Source organism: Phalacrocorax aristotelis, chromosome 8 (genome assembly GCF_949628215.1).
Source record: "Phalacrocorax aristotelis chromosome 8, bGulAri2.1, whole genome shotgun sequence".
Lineage (NCBI taxonomy): Eukaryota > Metazoa > Chordata > Aves > Suliformes > Phalacrocoracidae > Phalacrocorax > Phalacrocorax aristotelis.
Genome location: NC_134283.1, coordinates 34,188,853 through 34,205,582, shown reverse-complemented (window position 1 = coordinate 34,205,582; position 16,730 = coordinate 34,188,853). Strand labels below are relative to the sequence as shown.

At 53.4% G+C, this 16,730-nt stretch overlaps 2 protein-coding genes across 4 annotated transcripts in view; both read left to right on the top strand.

The window, feature by feature from the left end:
* On the top strand, positions 1-7,762 carry HBEGF (heparin binding EGF like growth factor). The gene is made up of 6 exons (XM_075102386.1): positions 1-131; positions 948-1,118; positions 3,504-3,681; positions 5,735-5,890; positions 6,003-6,095; positions 7,215-7,762. Exons 1-5 carry the CDS (start codon positions 89-91, stop codon positions 6,073-6,075), a joined length of 621 nt encoding a protein of 206 aa, XP_074958487.1. The 5' UTR covers positions 1-88; the 3' UTR covers positions 6,076-6,095; positions 7,215-7,762.
* A 3,969-nt stretch (positions 7,763-11,731) lies between these two features.
* The window catches only part of PFDN1 (prefoldin subunit 1), a 31,552-nt gene continuing 26,553 nt past the window's right edge, over positions 11,732-16,730 (top strand). For 2 of the 3 annotated variants that reach the window (XM_075102381.1, XM_075102382.1), the window contains exons 1-2: positions 11,732-11,841; positions 12,012-12,178. In XM_075102381.1, the coding sequence (XP_074958482.1) occupies positions 11,809-11,841; positions 12,012-12,178 (200 nt within the window). In that variant the 5' untranslated portion in view covers positions 11,732-11,808. The remainder of the gene's footprint in view (positions 11,842-12,011; positions 12,179-16,730) is intronic. The other variant, XM_075102383.1, reaches the window with a different exon arrangement.

The window sequence follows — 16,730 nt, the reverse complement described above, 5'->3', positions numbered from 1 at the left end:
GGGGCCGCGCCGCCAGAGAGCGGGTGCTGGTGCGGGGCCGAGCGGAGCCGGGGCTTCGGCGGCTGGAACACGCGTGTGCCTGCGGGTCATGGATGGGCGGGCGGTGCTGATCCACGCGCTGCTGGCGGCAGGTACACGCGTGGGGGTCGTCCTGGGCAACACGGTCATGAGCAACGACGGGCATGAGCGTCGCGGCCACGGCCCACGTCCGGGTCACAGATCGGGGCAGAAGGAAAACTCGGCCCCCGTTCTGGTCCCGGGTGGAGGGTCCCGGGCACGGGAATCGCGGCCCCGGCCCCAGGCACGGGTGGAGGTAGAAGGAGAAATCGGACCCTCTTCCGGTCACGGGTGGAGGGATCCCGGTCCCGGGCAACGCGGCTCCAGTCCCGGGCACGCGTGGGGGTGGTCCTGGGCAACGCGGACACGGCCCCGGCCCCGGGTGGAGGGTCTCGGTCCCGGGCACAGGTGGGGATAGACAGGAAAGCTCGGCCCCCGTTCTGGTCCCGGGTGGAGGGTCCCGGGCACGGGAGACGCGGCCCCGGCCCCAGGCACGGGTGGAGGCAGAAGGAGAAATCGGCCCCTCTCCCGGTCACGGGTGGGGGGGTCCCGGTCCCGGGCAACGCGGCTCCAGTCCCGGGCACGTGCGGGGGTGGTCCTGGGCAACGCGGACACGGCCCCGGCCCCGGGTGGAGGGTCTCGGTCCCGGGCACAGGTGGGAATAGACAGGAAAACTCGGCTCCTGTCCTGGTCCCGGGTGGAGGGTCCCGAGCACGGGAGACGCGGCCCCGGCCCCAGGCACGGGTGGAGGCAGAAGGAGAAATCGGCCCCTCTCCCGGTCACGGGTGGGGGGGTCCCGGTCCCGGGCAACGCGGCTCCGGTCCCGGGCACGCGGCGGGGCTGCCGGGCAGGTTCAGCCCGCCCCGCCTGATCGTGCTCTCTCCCCGCAGTGTGCTCGGCGGCGGCGGGCGGGCTGGGTCGGGACGAGCTGCACAACGAGGTGCTGCACAAGGGCGGCGGCGCGGCGGCGGTCCCGGCCACGGCGCCGCTGCTCGGCGGCAGCCCCGAGAAGGAGGGCGGCGGAGCGGCCTCGGGGGACGACCTCAGCGAGCTGCCGAGAGGTAGGGGCGGGCGGGGCCTGTGCGGGGCGGGCTGGGATCGGTTAAACCCGGGGAGCCGTGACGGGGTCGAGCTGGGCTCGGCTCAGCCCCGCGGCGCCCCAGCGGCAGCCCCGGCTCCGCTTCGGAGGGAGCTGCGGGGGAGCCTCCTGTCCCTGGTACCAAGCGCCCGTGGGGCACTAGCACGGAGCAACTGGGCTTTGGCAGCTCCTTGCCTTGTGCCAGGAGCTCTCTGTGTCCCTGAAGTCCCTGGCACGGGGGTCCCAAGTGTTCCCGGGCTCCCAACTCCTGGGCCAGATGGAAGGCAGAGCCCTTCTGGGGGGCATGGCAGCCCCTGCCCGCAGGTGCACAGCCCCGGCGGGTGGGCCTGTGCTGCCTCCCAGATGGTGGCTGCAGTGGCATTGAGGGGATTGCTGTGACTCACCCGCCGCCTACACATGGCTGCTCCTCATACCTAGGCAGGGTTAGTCAGCTGGCGATCCCCGCTATGGGGGCGTTGGGGACACTGTCACTCTGTTAGGCTTGCTGGGCATTCATGCTTGGCTCCTCTCCCCCGACTCTGGACCAGAGAGTGTCCCAGGGACTCTTGTGGGGGTGGGACGGGGGGCCCATCACAGTCTGAGGAGGGTGACCTGTACCTGTGCCTTGCACATGTGACACGCTGAGATCAGTAACCTGGCATGAGGAGAAGCGTGCTCTGCCCCAAATGGTTCATCCTCCCTTTTTTCCGTGTTTTTCTTTGCTTTCTGCCTGTGGCATCAGACTATGACAAAAATACCTGCAAAACTGGGCTGACCCCCTCACATCCAAGGGGACATAGTCCCCAGGAAACACTGTTGCCCTCCCTGCTGGGAGGGAGATGTTCCAGCCTGTTCCTCTGTGCATCCCCTTGAGGAGGAGACCCTGTCCTAGAGCAAGCAATCTGGCAGGCACGGGCTGACCCTTGTCTGCTGGACAGACTGATGAGATGGAGCATATTTGGTTACTGAGACTGCAGCCTCTTGGAGCACTTTCTCAATGCTTTGAGATGAGCTGCAGTCAGAAAAATATGCCTTTTGTGTTGAAGGCACCTTTCTCTGTGCCGCAGCCCTCAGTGTGTCTGAGTAGGGGGGAGAATGGCAGCATCCCCCGGCTCACCTGGGCTGGACCAGTTTTTGTACCAGTAAGATATTCCAAATCTTCTCTGGGAGGGAGGGGTGGTGACAGTAGAGGTGGCTTGGGGGGTTCAGCAGCACTGTGTGTCCGCTGGCTGTGGCCAGGAGATAACCCACAGGGGAGGGGACAGCCTCTGCTGCCAGCCTGGGGCAGAGCTCCGGGCCTCACCCGGATCTGGGGGTTTCTCCAAGCCACAGAGTTTCCTGGAGTATCAGTTTTCTCCAGGCGTAGTGTGAAGGATGTCGAAATAGTGAAATAACTTTGCTAGGTGTGTAACCGGTGTGCCGCAGCACGAGAGGTACTCGCCAGGGAGGAGGAGGAGATGGGCTCGGTTATGTCAGGAAGCGGCTGAGAGGAATTAGGCAGGTTACAACTTGCCAGGTTAGACTCGGCTGCCCTCTCCTCCCTGAGCAACACAGGCTTTCATTCATGTTTCCCTGGGCTCACTGGAGTTATTAAGCACCATGATTTGGGGGGAGCTGAAAAGTCCCTCTTGGAGCAGTGAGTGCTCTCTAGCATCTCGGCACCTTGCAAGATCAAGCTGGGGACTGATTTTTTTGGCATCTGCATGTCTAAAAACTATTCCAATAATGTTGCTGGTTTCGGTCCATGTCCAGGCGAGGAGCTCAGTGCTCCAGTTCCCACCAACCCAGCAGTGAGCTGGCCTTGCACCAAAAGCCACCAGTCTCTGCACTGCAATTAAAACATAGCTTTGTAATTCATGGGAACGCTGCCCTTGCCATCTCTTTGGCTCTGCAAAACCAAAAATTAAGCCAGGCTTGCTCTCTTAATCCTGCTCCTGATGTGCAAGGCATGCTTGTACCCACAGGAAGGAGAGTCCATCAGAGCCATGAATAAGGTCTTACAAAAGACTGCACTCATCAGGGAAATAAAAGCCAGATAAAGGGGCAATTAGCAATTTTCCGTGTTCAGTGGAAACTGGTGCATATAATAGCAACATTTGAGATGCATAAGGCTCTGTTCCCCCCCAGTTTCTTTCTTTCCTTGAGAATTGTTCTTATGAATTGGAAAGGCCATGATATTTGTGAGAAGCTGGGAAAAAAAAATGGAAAAAAACCCCTCTGCTCGGGGGCAGATCGCTGCACAAAAGGCTGCAGGAGTGCCAGGGCTGAACTGGCTGCAGCAGCCTGGGGTTTGCTGCTCTGCTTTCTCTTCAGCTGACGCACAGAGGTGATCTGACCACTGTTTTCTCCTTCCCAAATTGTTTTCCAGTTGCTTTCCTGTCAAAGCCTCAAGGCCTAGTTACTCCCAAGAAAAAAGGGAACGGGAATAAAAGAAGAAAAGGCAAAGGCCTGGGGAAGAAGAGAGACCCATGCCTGCGGAAGTACAAGGATTTCTGTATTCACGGCGAATGCAAATACATCCGAGAGCTGGGAGCTCCCTCCTGCATGTGAGTTGTTGGCGTGTGCCTGTGCCAGGGGAGCCTTAGTCATGGTTCCTTCAATTCTCCGGGTTGGGCAGAGGAAGAGCGGAGGAGATATTTTTAGTGCATGTTCCCTGTCTGTGTGGGGACGGCTCTGACTTGGCCTTTTCCTGGTGCTTCTTGAGCAATGTCCGTCCCCCACCAAAACCTGTTGTGGACTTAGACCCAGTATCCCCTGCTAGTGTGGTGAGCTCTGAGCTGCTGAGCAGAGACTCGTGGCAGTGGGATTTGGAAGGTAGTGAGCAAGGGCTGGGGTCTCACAGCCAAGGTCTTCTTGCAGGTCTGGTTTGTGAGACCCCATCATGACTCTCTAACCCTGCGTCCCCCATCCCTCGCTGCTGCCAGCCTCAGCTGGGAGCTTGGGGGCTCCCACAGCTGTCAGGATGTACTGGTGCAGACAGGAAGAGCATCTCTAGTGCAGCACCAGGAAGGTGGATTGGAGACAGCGCCTTTGGGGACAGTCTGACAAAGCCATAGTCAAGCTGTCCCTTGGCCCTGATGAAGGACAGGGCTGTGGTACTCCTCTTCTCCCATCTCCCTTGGGTGCAGGTAGAGAGCAGGGACTAGATGAGCCAAGTGGAGGAGAAAGCGTTTGCTGCTGGGGCACCTGAATCTAGCACTGCTACTATGGGAAATACCCAGGGGTGCACACTTGATCCCCGCTGGTGGGGGCAGGGGTTGAGCTGGCAGATATATAAGAGGCTTTGTTCTTTGCTATCAATCCTTTGAGCCACCCACCCCTGTGCCTGGGGAAGATAATAGCTCCCTGGCTTATGGTGCCCACAAGATCTTGCTCCCTGCAATCCGGAGGGATCAGGCTCCACATAGCTCCCTGAACCGCTTAGTTTCTCTCTGTCTGGAAGCTGTCATGAAGCTGGGCCCTTGCACAGGGGGCTCGGGACTGCCAGCAAGAGGAGGTCTCTGCTAGCTCAGCTTGGGCTGCTGACCCAGCATGATGTGGGGTGCGGCACCCCCTTCCTGGGACTAGGACAGCGAGGTGTCCCCTGCCCAGCATCCTGCTCTTCCCACATCCCCAGGGGACGGGAAGAACTGGGACACAGGAAAGCAGGAGGGGTCTCAGTGCTGGCTGGGGCTCTCCAGCCTGGTGGTACATCCCTCGGTGACATCTCCCCAGAGCCATGATGGTTTTCAGGAACAGTGGCCAACTGCCCCAGTCCCCTCTGATAATGAGGCCTTGTGTTAGCTGGTGTCATTCAGTTGTGGCTGCTCTTGGTGGCTGCCTGCCCATGTCACAGGGTCATCTGGATAGTCGCTTCCTCAGGCTGATCCCTGGGGTGTGGGGTGGGATGCGGATGCTGCCAGGCTGGGTCCTGCACCTCTGCCTTGTGCCCAGCCTTGCTGCCATGGCTGGGAGGTGACGTCGGCACGTGGTGGTGTTGTGAGCTGAGTAGGAGGGCTGGGCTGAGACCCCATCTTGGAGATAAGCTTGAGGGTCAGTGGAACTGGATATAGAGAGATATATATATCTGGTTGCATCAGTCAGCTTTGACTCACAGGGAGGGTTGGCAGCCTTGCAGCTCTGCTGGGGAGCGTTATTTCTGTTACGTGAGTAACCTACTGAGTCTTTGGGGAGGTGGCACCTCTCTGGCTGGAAGGGTGTACAGGGACATCCTGCTCTAAGGGGAGCACTCACCTCCAGTCTAGCTGCCTGTCTGCTCCCTTGCATGGGAATTCTCAGTTCCAGAGGTGGTCTGCGTAGCCTGGCTCTGCCTGGGGATGATTAGGAAGAGCACAGACCTTGGTGTCTTCTACTGGGAGAAGTTCAACTGTTCTAGGAGTCTTCACTTGGTACTTGGGGCAAGAGAAACTTAATTTACCAGTACCAGGGAGATGATGGTGACACCAAATCTCCCAGCTCAGGGGAAGGAGACTGGGGGAACACGCAGGGTGATGGCTAAGGCTGAGCAAAGAGGCAGCTCCTTTCCATGGGGGTGTGAGGGACCCAATGACCTTCTGTGCTTAGTCACCATTAACCTTTAAGCCTTTTATTCTCACCCAGATGCCAGCCAGGATATCATGGAGAGAGATGCCACGGCCTCTCGCTGCCTGTGGAGCATCCCCCCAGCGCATACGACCACACCACGGCACTGGCCGTCGTTGCTGTTGTCCTGTCCTCCCTATGTCTCCTCATCATTGCAGCTCTGCTGATGCTCAGGTGAGTGGGATGGGGCTGAGCCATTGGATCTGCGTCCCTGGGAAGACCACATGCATGGGAGGATGGCAGGAACTTCTCCATGCCCTGAGTATCTCTTTACTTGGTTTCACAGGTGTCACAAAAGGGGTGTCTACGATGTAGAAAACGAAGAGAAAATCAAGCTGGGCATCACTGTGAATCACTGAGGATGCTGGGTGCTGGCCAGGTGAGCCCCTGGCCGGGCATGGGGCTGCAGTGGGGCTGGTAGGCATCCGGGGGCTCTGCTTGTTCACACTGGCTGGGTCCACTATGAATCCTATGCCAGAGCAAGGCAGAAGCTGAAAGCAGTTTGAGCCTGGAGAAGCAGCTTGATGGATTTGGCCTGAGAGCCTGGGCTGCCCTGTGGGGCTCCAGCCCTTTTTCCTCCCCTTCCTGCTCAAGCCCCTATCCCCTGACACCCACAGCCACCACCACCTCCTTTCTAACCTGAAGTCCCTGCTTTGCCCTATTGCTGCATGCTTTGGGGATGTTTGACAGTGGGGAAGCTGCTTCTGTATTTTTTTGTCCCACTTGTTCTGCTCCCTCTCTGACCCTCTGAGTCACTTCCCCTCCTTAGATATTGCTTCTATTTATATGTATATATATATTAAAAAAAAAAACCCACCCTTCCTTTTTACTCCCACTCTTCTTGTTACTTCAACCAACATAATGCCTTGCATCTGGGCACAGGGGGACTTCGCTGCCAGCCCCATATGGTGTTACTCTGGCTGGGCAGTGGGGTGTGCTCTGCCCCAGGGGTGGCCACGTGGCCACGGCTGGGTGCTAGAAAGCTTGCAGACTTCCTCTGCTCTGGTCCAAACACAAACATCAGATGTGCCCATATGTATTACAGCTACTTCTCTTTTTTTAAAAAAGAAAAATCTTTGTTCTTTGTGGGGATGAAGTAATGCCTTCAAAGAATTTCTGTAATGTTGGTGATAGTGTTGGGGGTGGGATTTTTAGCTGTTTATAGGAGTTGAATTTTGGGGAAGGTGATGCAGCACAAGGTTTTCATTGCTGTCCTCTCTGCCCTGGGGATTATTGGGGTAGATGTGTCCAGGGGGTAAAAGCGCTGTGGTCCCTGGAAGGGAAGCATGATGGACATAGGGTGGGATGCTTAGCTACCATTCCCCTGGCATCCTCTGGTTAAGCCTTAAAGAGCTGCTGCTGCTGCTGGGGCTTTGGCTGCGAGGGCTCCTCTGCTGGGCTGGTAGGACAGGCACCTTTGCCCACAAGAGTGGTTCTGGTGTGGTGGGGCCGAGCAGCTCAGTGATGTGTTGTAAGCTCTCCTGCTGCTGTCTTGCAGGGGTCGGCACTAATGCACTTCTACCTCCTGGAAGAGGCGAGAGCTGCGGAGCCAGCATCATCCCTGGGAGCCTGCAGCATGGCGGGAGCTTGCTGGAGCAGCACGACAGTGCTCACTTCAAGGCTGGTCAGGCAGTGGTGTCACTGCAGGGAGCTTCGTGGCCATGTCCAGGATGGAGGGGGCTCAGGAGAGGCGCTCACCAGCCGGGCGGCTGCACAGAGGCAGGAGGGAGCAGCTGGCCAGCGGCAGAGGGACTCTCCAGCAGCTCTCCGTCCACGGCAGTGCATGCCAAGTAACAAACTGTGAAAGGCGAGGAGACTGGGCTCGGGGCTTTCTTAGGCAAAGGAGGGGTGGGAGGGTAACAGCTATTTAACAAGATATTTTTCATTTTAAATTATATATTTATTTTAGATAAACTGTACATAGTATTTATATTTATTGTAGGTCTGGCCGTGCATCCTTCATGTAGGTCAAGATGACAGGGTCAAACCTCCCTTATTTTTTAAGTGCAATGTAATATTCTAATAAATAACACTTTGTTACAAACACTTGGGTTGTTAATTTAATAATGGAGGTGGAGAGGAGTCAGACCTCTGAAGACTGCATGTAGCATCATGCCCTTGCAAATGGGATATTGCAAACAGTGGCAGAGATCCTGAGTGTGCAGTGGGGGTTGCTGGATTGCTTGTGCCATCCTTGGGGCACAGCAGAGCAGTGTGGTGCAAAGGCCTGGTAGCAGGATCCATCCTGCAAAAGCTGGCAGCTAGGCCAGCCCCATCTGTGTTCTTGGAGATTTGTGTCTTTGCCAGCTGATGCCCTGGGAGGGATGTGATGTTTGGGTATCTGCTTATCAAGCAAAGCTGCCTCTGGTATGAGCAAAACCACTCTGGCCACTGATCAATCCAAATGGGACTGATTCCTGGTTTTAAGCCAGCATTTGGCTAAAAAAAAACCCCAAAAAACGAGATGGACTCACACCTCCTTTGCATGGGATCCTAGCAGTTCCTGGTGTGGCTGCAGGCTCCTAGGACTGGTGTCATTCCAGCGAGCATCATTTCAGATGGTGGTTCAGGACTGACTCCTGACTTTGCAGTAAAAATAACCCCCAAACGACTTCTTTCCTCTCCCCTGATCTTCCCCAGGCAGAGCTGAGATCAGGGTGAGGTGCTGGCTCTAGTAGAGAGCCTTGAAGCAGAGAGAGAGGGCTTTCCCCCTGCAGAAAACGTACTTTTGTCCAGCAGATGTCAAACTTAAGTTTTCGAAGGGGAGTGCTAAGCTGCTGCTTTCCACTCCTGATCCTACAATGTGCACTAAAGCTGGGCACTGAGTAGTCTGCAGAGCTTTTTGGCCTAATTCAGCCAAAATTTAGCTCTGGTAAAGTATGAAATAAGCTTTGTGCTTACTGGGGGAGGGGTTGCTTAGGGAGTGAGTGCATAGGTTCATCCCTCTTGTGCTGTCGGTAAATTTTGCAGTAGCAAAACATGGGGCGTGGTAAAAGGGAATGCGAGGTTACTTTGGCTTTCCAGTGCTTCCTAAGATAGAAGGGCTAAAGTACATAACTACAGCAGAAGGGAAGCAGGTGAGTGACAACAGGCACCCTTGTGTGTTATCACCTGGAGAGTAAAAGCTGCAGTGGCCTGAGTCTCAGAGCCGGGGAAACAAGTTACTGGCTCTGCTTTGTGCAAACCTGAACCTTAATGCTGGGGGAGTGCCAGTTTAAGCAGAGACTCCAAACTTTGGCCTTTTTCAATGTCTATTGAGCAAATAATGCCTTCAGCTGCTGTGCAGGAGGCCCTTCTGCTCTGGGTTGCCTGGCTGCATCCCTGCCTTACTGTGCTGCTGCTGCTCCCCTTCCTGGAGCTAGTCCCTGCTCCAGCCCTTCTGCCTTTCATGGTGGGCAGCTCTGTGTGCCTGGGGCTCCACACCAGCCTGGTGGGCACTGGGAATAGCTCTACTGGAAGGCTTCTCTGTAGACTCTGTAGAACTTCTGCTTAGAACCCAGCTCCCCTCTACCCTCCTCCTTCCCTGCAAGGATGTGTTCTGGTCCACTTTGCTCCTCTGCAGGCCAGTAGTGCAGGCTGGGCTGCTCACAGGTGGTAATTTAACAGGCCAAGAGATGGGAAACATATTCTGGAGATGTAGGGAGTGGGAAGCTGGCTGGACTCATGGGCTGGCTCCATCTGCCCCACTGGGCTGGGGAAGGTTGACAGTCCTACAGATGCTCTCTTCCTGGCTAAGGCAGGGATGAAACCCCTGGGGCAGCTCCCCAGTCCAGCTGCACTTGTGGCCATGAAACAGGAGGTGCCCCAGGGTCTGGCTGGGGCATGTGGGGCTCTGCCCTGCCCAGGCTGCCCACACACTGTGTGTGGGGGAAGCCAGTCTCCTTGCCTAACTGTGCCTGCAGGAATGGGGTGCCAGGAAAGCCGTCTCCACCACCCTGCTATCCCCCCTGGACAAGAGTGGGCAGCTGCAGCAGCCAGCCAAGCTGACCACTGGTGGGGGTCCTGGAGAAGGCAGGCGGTGGCCTCCAGCAGCCCCAGCTCAGCAGCCTGGCCTTTTGCCCTGCTCTGGGCATAGACCCAGAAGAACAAACGTCACCAGCTGCAGCATTTCCTGACTGCCACGGTGTCAAACCCACTTGCTGCCTCTGATACTGACTCCATACTGTGACCTCTAGCCTCTCCTGTTGGATCTCTTTGATGCCTGTGCCTGGCTTATCTATGGGTGGCAAAATGTGTGCCCAGCCACCAAATGCTATCACCTGGTGTGTCCCCCACGGGCAGAGACTATGTGCCTGGATGAGAGCCCTGCAGCTTCTCAGTCTCTTCTCAAGAAAAGGGTCAAAGCTAGGAGACCTCCAAAATCCCAGATGTGGATTTAATAAAAAATTGCAATTTATTGCTTTAGCCAATTTAATAACCAATTCTCCCCTGACTGCCCCAGCACCTTTGGAGCTGTACTTCAATGCCTTTGGCCATCAGAGTGTGGCAGAGTTTGGATGGTGGGGGCAGCAGAGCACCAGGGCAAGGACAAGGCAGCCAGACACCCTAAAAGCGGCTGAACCACTCCTGCTGCCCTCCTGAAGCAGGTGGCGACAGCCCTGCATGTGGCTCCATTTTGATGATTTTCCTCCTGACTGGGGTTGGCTTTTCCCAGCCACTAAGTCCAGAGCCTGGGATGGGCTTTGCCACAGGGAGGCATCTCCCATGGGTTTGTTGCCACCACAGAGAGAGCGACACAAATCCCACCAGGCACCTGCAGAGTTGGGGGCACAGTCACACCAGCATGCAGCTGCCTTCACAGGCAGGGGGTGCAGGCAGCTGGGCTTGTCCCCCAGCTCCAGCTCTGCACTGGATGAGTAGCAATGCCAGGGGGCCAGCGGGTGGGCAGCTGCAGTGACTGGAAAGAGTTGAGGAAGGCACTGAAAAGGGCAGCCACACTCCGGGAGCAGGTGGCAACAAGAGCTGGGAGTCCCTGAAGGTTGGATCCTGCACTCTGTTTTTTAATAGGGGTGTTGCAGCAAGTTCCCCCTGCCTGCCTCTGGCTGCAGAATGGCATGCTGGCCACTTCAGTTTTTGCTGCCTTTGCCCAGAAGGCATATAATGGCCTCGTCATGATCTCATCCCTTACCAGAGCCTGTCTGGCCAAGCTCCAAGGAAATCTCTGTGGCTGGAGGGAGTGAAGGTGATTCTTTTGCAGGCAGAGGTGGGCTGCAGGGTGCTGGGGGCAGCAGGTAGCCAAAAGCTGCTGCTGCAGGAGTCACAGCACTGTCGCTGCCTCAACGGGGAGCCTCTCACTACCTGGCTTGGTACCTCTGCCCGGCAAGCACGCCGTGATTTCAACCTCGCAGCAGCGTTTTTCTGGATCTGAAATGTCTGGCACCCCCAGCCCCAGCACCTCCACGCGTCTGGAGAATGAGGCTGCATTTGGCCCCCGGGTGCTGTTTTTAGCACTCGTTACTGCTTTTTGGTCTGTCGCGGGTGCTCCCCCTCCAGGGACTCTGGGACCCTCTCCTGGGGCCAGGGCTCCCTGTGTCAGCACTGGCGGGTGGCACGGAGATAGCGGGGATGGCTGCCGGCCTCCCAGGCCCTGGCAGAGCTCCGCCAGCTCGGGCAGGGGTGGCCAGCGTGTGGCAGCCATGGGGAGGAGTGCGAGGCACGGCGGGGCGAGCACGTTCCCCCACGGGCGCGTACCGCCGGGCCCACGGAGGCACCTCAGGGCTGCCCAGGGGACTGAGCTGCTCTCGGGTCCGCTGGGCTCCCCCCGGCTTCGCCATCGGCACGTCCTCCTCACAGAGCCCACGTCTCACCCACCCTCCCCCAGCGCGGCCCCCGAAGTGGCCGAGGCAGGAACACACACGCGGGACCGACCTGACGGGGAGGCCTCGTCCCCCGCGTCCCAGCATCCCAGCCAGGTGTCCCCGCTCCCCGTAAGGGTTCCCCACTTCCCACCCCGGCACCCCCATTCCCGTGAAGGGACCTTACAGTATCCCCCACTCCCGCGAAGATCCCCCTCGCCCACGGCACGGCACCTCCCGCCCCCCGCGCATGCGCAACACGACGCGCCCCCCGCGCAGGCGCTCTGCGGAGACAAGATGGCGGCGCCCGTGGACTTGGAGCTGAAGAAGGTATTGGTTTTTTGGCGGTGGTGGGCAGCGTTTTCTTCCCGTGTCTCGGGCAGTGGCTGCCCGGTCCCCTCCTGCCTGGTTCGGCCCCTGCCGCCTTGCCTCAGCATCGCGGGGTCGGTGGGCCGCGGCCTGTCAGGGCCTCCCCTCATTGCCGTTGCTCTCCCCCACAGGCCTTCACGGAGCTGCAGGCTAAGGTGATAGACACGCAGCAGAAGGTGAAGCTGGCCGACATCCAAATCGAGCAGCTAAGCAAGACGAAGAAGCATGCCCACCTCACTGACACGGAGGTCATGATGCTAGTGGATGAGACCCGCATGTACGAGGGTGTGGGGAGAATGTGAGTACCTGCCCGGCCTGTGGCAGATGGTGGGGGCTTCCGCGCTGTGCGGAGAGTGGCTGGCTGGCTCCCTGCTTGGGCATACCGGGCTGACATAGCGGAGTGGGGTAGTGATTGTGGCCCTTTGCACAGGGAGACCCCCCAGCCTTTGTGTGGAAGAGGTCTCTAGGCTCCTACCCTGGGCAGGAGGCTCTTTGCCTTACAAAGAACATGCTAACTTTCTCTCAGCATATTGATTTGTTGAATTTTTCTCATTGTCTTTCATTTTTGATTCCAGCAATCTGCCTGGGAATGCAGCAAGACTTACTGTTTTTTATATCTTGGAGTTAACTACTGGTTGCCTTCGAGAAGGACTGTTATAAGTGTTATTGGGTTTGTGTGATTTTGCTTGTTGGCTCTGCTCCTGGCCATGATGCTCTTGTCTGGCAGCTCTGAAAAATTTGTAATGTGGACTAGCAGAGCAGCATTCTAATGACAAACAGCATCTGTGAGAAAGCTCTCACAAATCTGTCCAGCTTCAGGCATTTCCAATATAGTTTACATCAGGCTCCTTGAAAAACTACTGTGCACAGTTCACATGCTCTGGGCTTTGCTTGCACAAATGTTCTACAGAAATGCCTTTTGCAGTATCATGCCAGGGAATGGATCTAATGGGTGTTACCCAGATTTTTTTTAAACCCTTGGAAGTGAGCATAAAGCTCACGTGGGTAGTCCCAGTGTACTCATAAAGATGTGCTTCTATGTGTTGGATGGCTGTCAAAAGAAACCAGAAATAACATGGTTTGATTAACTTCCACAGCGCACTTCTGTTTGACTTCAGCGGCCTCTGATAGAAGACCATACAAAGTGATTTCAAATCTGAAACGTGCTTACTTGATAAATATAACACTAGATTTCTGCGTTTCTGATTTGAGAGTACTATGATTTGTCTCTTGTGTCTCTTGTGAGTTGGGTAACAGTGATGGCTTTGCTCAGCTTGGGCTGTGGTTTTGCAAAACACTGATTCTGCTCTTCCTGCTGCCAAGATGGGTGATTGTATCGGCTTCTTTCCCACTGTGTTTACCCCACTTCTTCATGGCCAAGTGGATGATCACAGGGCCAAGTGGTGAGCCAGGTCAGGCTACAAGTGCCCTGATCCATCAGACCATGCAGTCTTCAGATTGAGTTGTAGGGACGTGGCAGGACTGGGAAGCCAGGAATGGTGTATAGCTTGCACTTCGCTGTGAGTTTTCAGATGAAGTTGTACTCAGGCTAATGGAAGTGTTCAGCATGACAGTGTCCCCTTCTTGGCTCCCAGTAAATAAACTTTTCCATGTAGGTGAATTAAATGTTGGGTTTGTGTAGGGATGCTAGTGACTCATACCTTAAAAGGAGACAGATTTTGGTCCCTTACAAGAGGCAACTGATTTGGCCTGGGCAGGCTGCAGGTGTAGCAAACATTTGTGATTGTAGTACTCATGAGGTGACTCAGGGTTTTTCCTGTTTGGTTTTGTCACAAAACAGATGAAGAGAAGATAATTCTGGAGTCAACAATTTTTTTAAAGCTTTTTTAAAACCCAAAAGTACAGAATACTTCTGCTATATGGAGAATTCCCTCAAGATAATTTAGAAATGTGAGTGTATTCTTCTTTGTCATAAAGTAATCCTACTTTTGAATCAGATGTGAGTAGCAGATGGTGTTTCAGCACTGGCTGAAACGGATTGTCCTGCTTTCTCCTTCTGCCTCCCACTTTGAGTAAGAGATGCTTACCTTCTTTGTGTCCTAAAGCATTTATGCTTTCTCTGTGTGCAGCAGCTGTGGAAGTGACAGTCTTCTGGGGAGTCGTCTTTTGCTGACCTTTCAGTGACCAGATAGGGTGGCTTAGGCATGGCGGGCAGCTCTCACCTCTTGGGGATGGCAGAGGTGCCATCATAAAAATATTTGCATTATGATAGTATTCAAAAGCTGAACTCTTCACAGGCTTTGTTGTACTAGTCGCTACGCAAATATAGATTATACGCAAATATAGATTAAGAGAGTCCTCTTCTTCTGAATACTACTCATTCACTATTTATTTATTTATCTATGTATGTATGTATGTATTTATTTATTTAGTTATTTTTCTGCCTTAGCTTGATACGGTCTTTGTGAGCTCTTCTTGTTCTGGCTGTGGGGCCGAATCTGGGCTTTTAGCAAAGCAGGCTAAAGCAGCCCTTGAGCAGGAGTTAAAAATCCAAGGGCAGCCTGATATCTTGTGTTCCACTGGAGACCAAAGGAGATAGTCATTATGGTTATTCTGGACATAAGCCATGTTCTGTGAAGTGGAATTGCAGATTTTTTAATTTGTTGGCTTCATTGGCTTGCACAGATGTGGGAGTCAGCCACCAAGGAGATGCTTACGTTGTCTCAATTTCTTTTGCATAGTCTAGCATGCAAATTATTAGAGCTCTAGTGGTTTCATTTATCCACAAAGGGTGGAGGTCTGCATCAGCGTTAACTCTGATTATCGGTGCTCTTCTGACAGCTTGTTTGAATGCCTGAATTCTTTGAAAGAAGATTTGTGCTTCTATTCCTGTGCTCAACTTTCCCCCCCTCCCTTTTTTTTCCTTCTTTAACCCATTTAAGCTGCTGTTTAGAATCTGGCTTCTGATAGAGTTTCTCTGTTTTTTTCTCCAGCTTTAGTGGTTTGGGGTGTGTGCATGGGGCTAGTATGTACACTTCTGTAGGGTAAGATACTCTGGGTCTTCGTGGAATGTGAAGGCTTGAGGAACTGTGGTGATGTGCTTCATCCTGGGAGGAAGTTTGCCTAGTTCACTACTCACTTCTGTACTACTTGGAAAGCAGTTCTGTGGTTTTCGTTCTCTGAACCCCTATCTTGAGCCTTCCTCCTTTCTGAAAGGCTTTCCCTGCACCGCTTGTGAATGTGAAAGTCCATTTGTTGTTTCTCAACTTGTTCTCTCTCTCCTTTTTTTTTTCTTTCCCTGTAGCGTGTATAACATGCAGAGGCTTTACTGGCCTCCACATTTGGGGTCAATTTACTTTTTCTATAGCTATTTTTGGTTTGACATAAGAAATGTCAGTGCCACATAGTATGATATGATGAATTGCTGTGTACTGTACATATCCATGAGGCTGGGATATCATCTGAGTGGTGGCATCTTGCCAAAAACATTTCAGTTCTGTTACTTCATACTCTTCTGAAAGGCCTGTTACGTAGCCTGAGACAACTACCACTATGCTGGACTTCTGCTTAAGCTATTTGTGAACTGATATCACCATATTGCTTTGAGAACTATGCTGAAAGTTTAAGCTTCAGAATTCTGTCTGAATATTTCAGACCTTTCCCTTTACATTCTTGTAACCCATAACCTGGACGACATCCTTATTTACAGAAGAAAAATGTCCAGCACTTGTGCTAGGCACAGTACAGAGAGCACTGCAGTTTTTCATGTCATGCCATGCCAAAATAGATAGTTGGCTTTGGTTTGATATTGCTTTATCATCAGTTTACTTCTACAACAAATGGGAGAATGCTTACAAAAATAAAATATAAGAAAGTAAAAATCAAGCAGAGACTGTAGCACAACTTTATGTTTGAGGTTTTCTGTAAGTATAGTGTATTGTTACAGATGTCCCTGTAAAATGACTTTGTTCAGTATAGTATTTTGTGGAGACAGCTGTAATAATATGATTTTGACTCTTTTTTTTTTTTTTTCTTTCTTTTTCAAACAGTTCAGATTTTTTGTGGCTGAGCCATACACAAGTGAAACCAGAGAGAGGATTAAATGTTCTTGATCATTCCTGGGATTTAAATGATTTCCTGCTTTTACTGTGATTCTTAGTTTTGTTTGAAAATGAGACATCATAAATCACTGTAAGCACTTTTGTGATCCCCTGAAGACAGCAATTGCTACTGCACATAGCTCTGTACAGCTGCAGTAGCGGCATTTTTACTTTTTGTGTGTGTATGAGATTGGTGTTTGATTCTGCCAGCACAGATCATCGCAGAATATGGTAGCTGTACTGTGCTTCCCGCTTACATTTCAAAAAATCTCACAAAGAACTGAAGGACATGCAAGGCTTTATCATTATGGTTCTGTTGCTAACTATAGTGAGCGGCTTCTCTATCGCCCATCTCCTTGAGTAAGGCTTTGTGCAGAGTTCAGCACTGAAGCCCAGCTGCTGAGAGGCTGACAGGTGCTGCAATACTTGAATCCCAGAGACAAGCATGTTGCTATCAGCCTTTGCTCAATATGTAGTTCATAAACTTGAAGCTCCTCTATCTAGCTATTTAAAAAGGTAAGATTTTATTTTCGACAATATCCGGTGTGTCTAGTAAGTACAATCAGGCACTGAACTGCAAAGAAAACAAAATTTGTGTCCAGCTGCTTGCTAGTTGACCACTGTTTATGCTGTACGTTGAACAAGACAGGGTGTTGGGAGATGGTGCATGAGGAGTCAAAGGCTATGTGGTGTGACACATGTGCATAAGCCATAAAGTTTTCCATCACCCGGTTGGTTATTATTTCAGGTTTTCCTCTATTTTTGAACTACTCATTTTTGTTGCAGCCT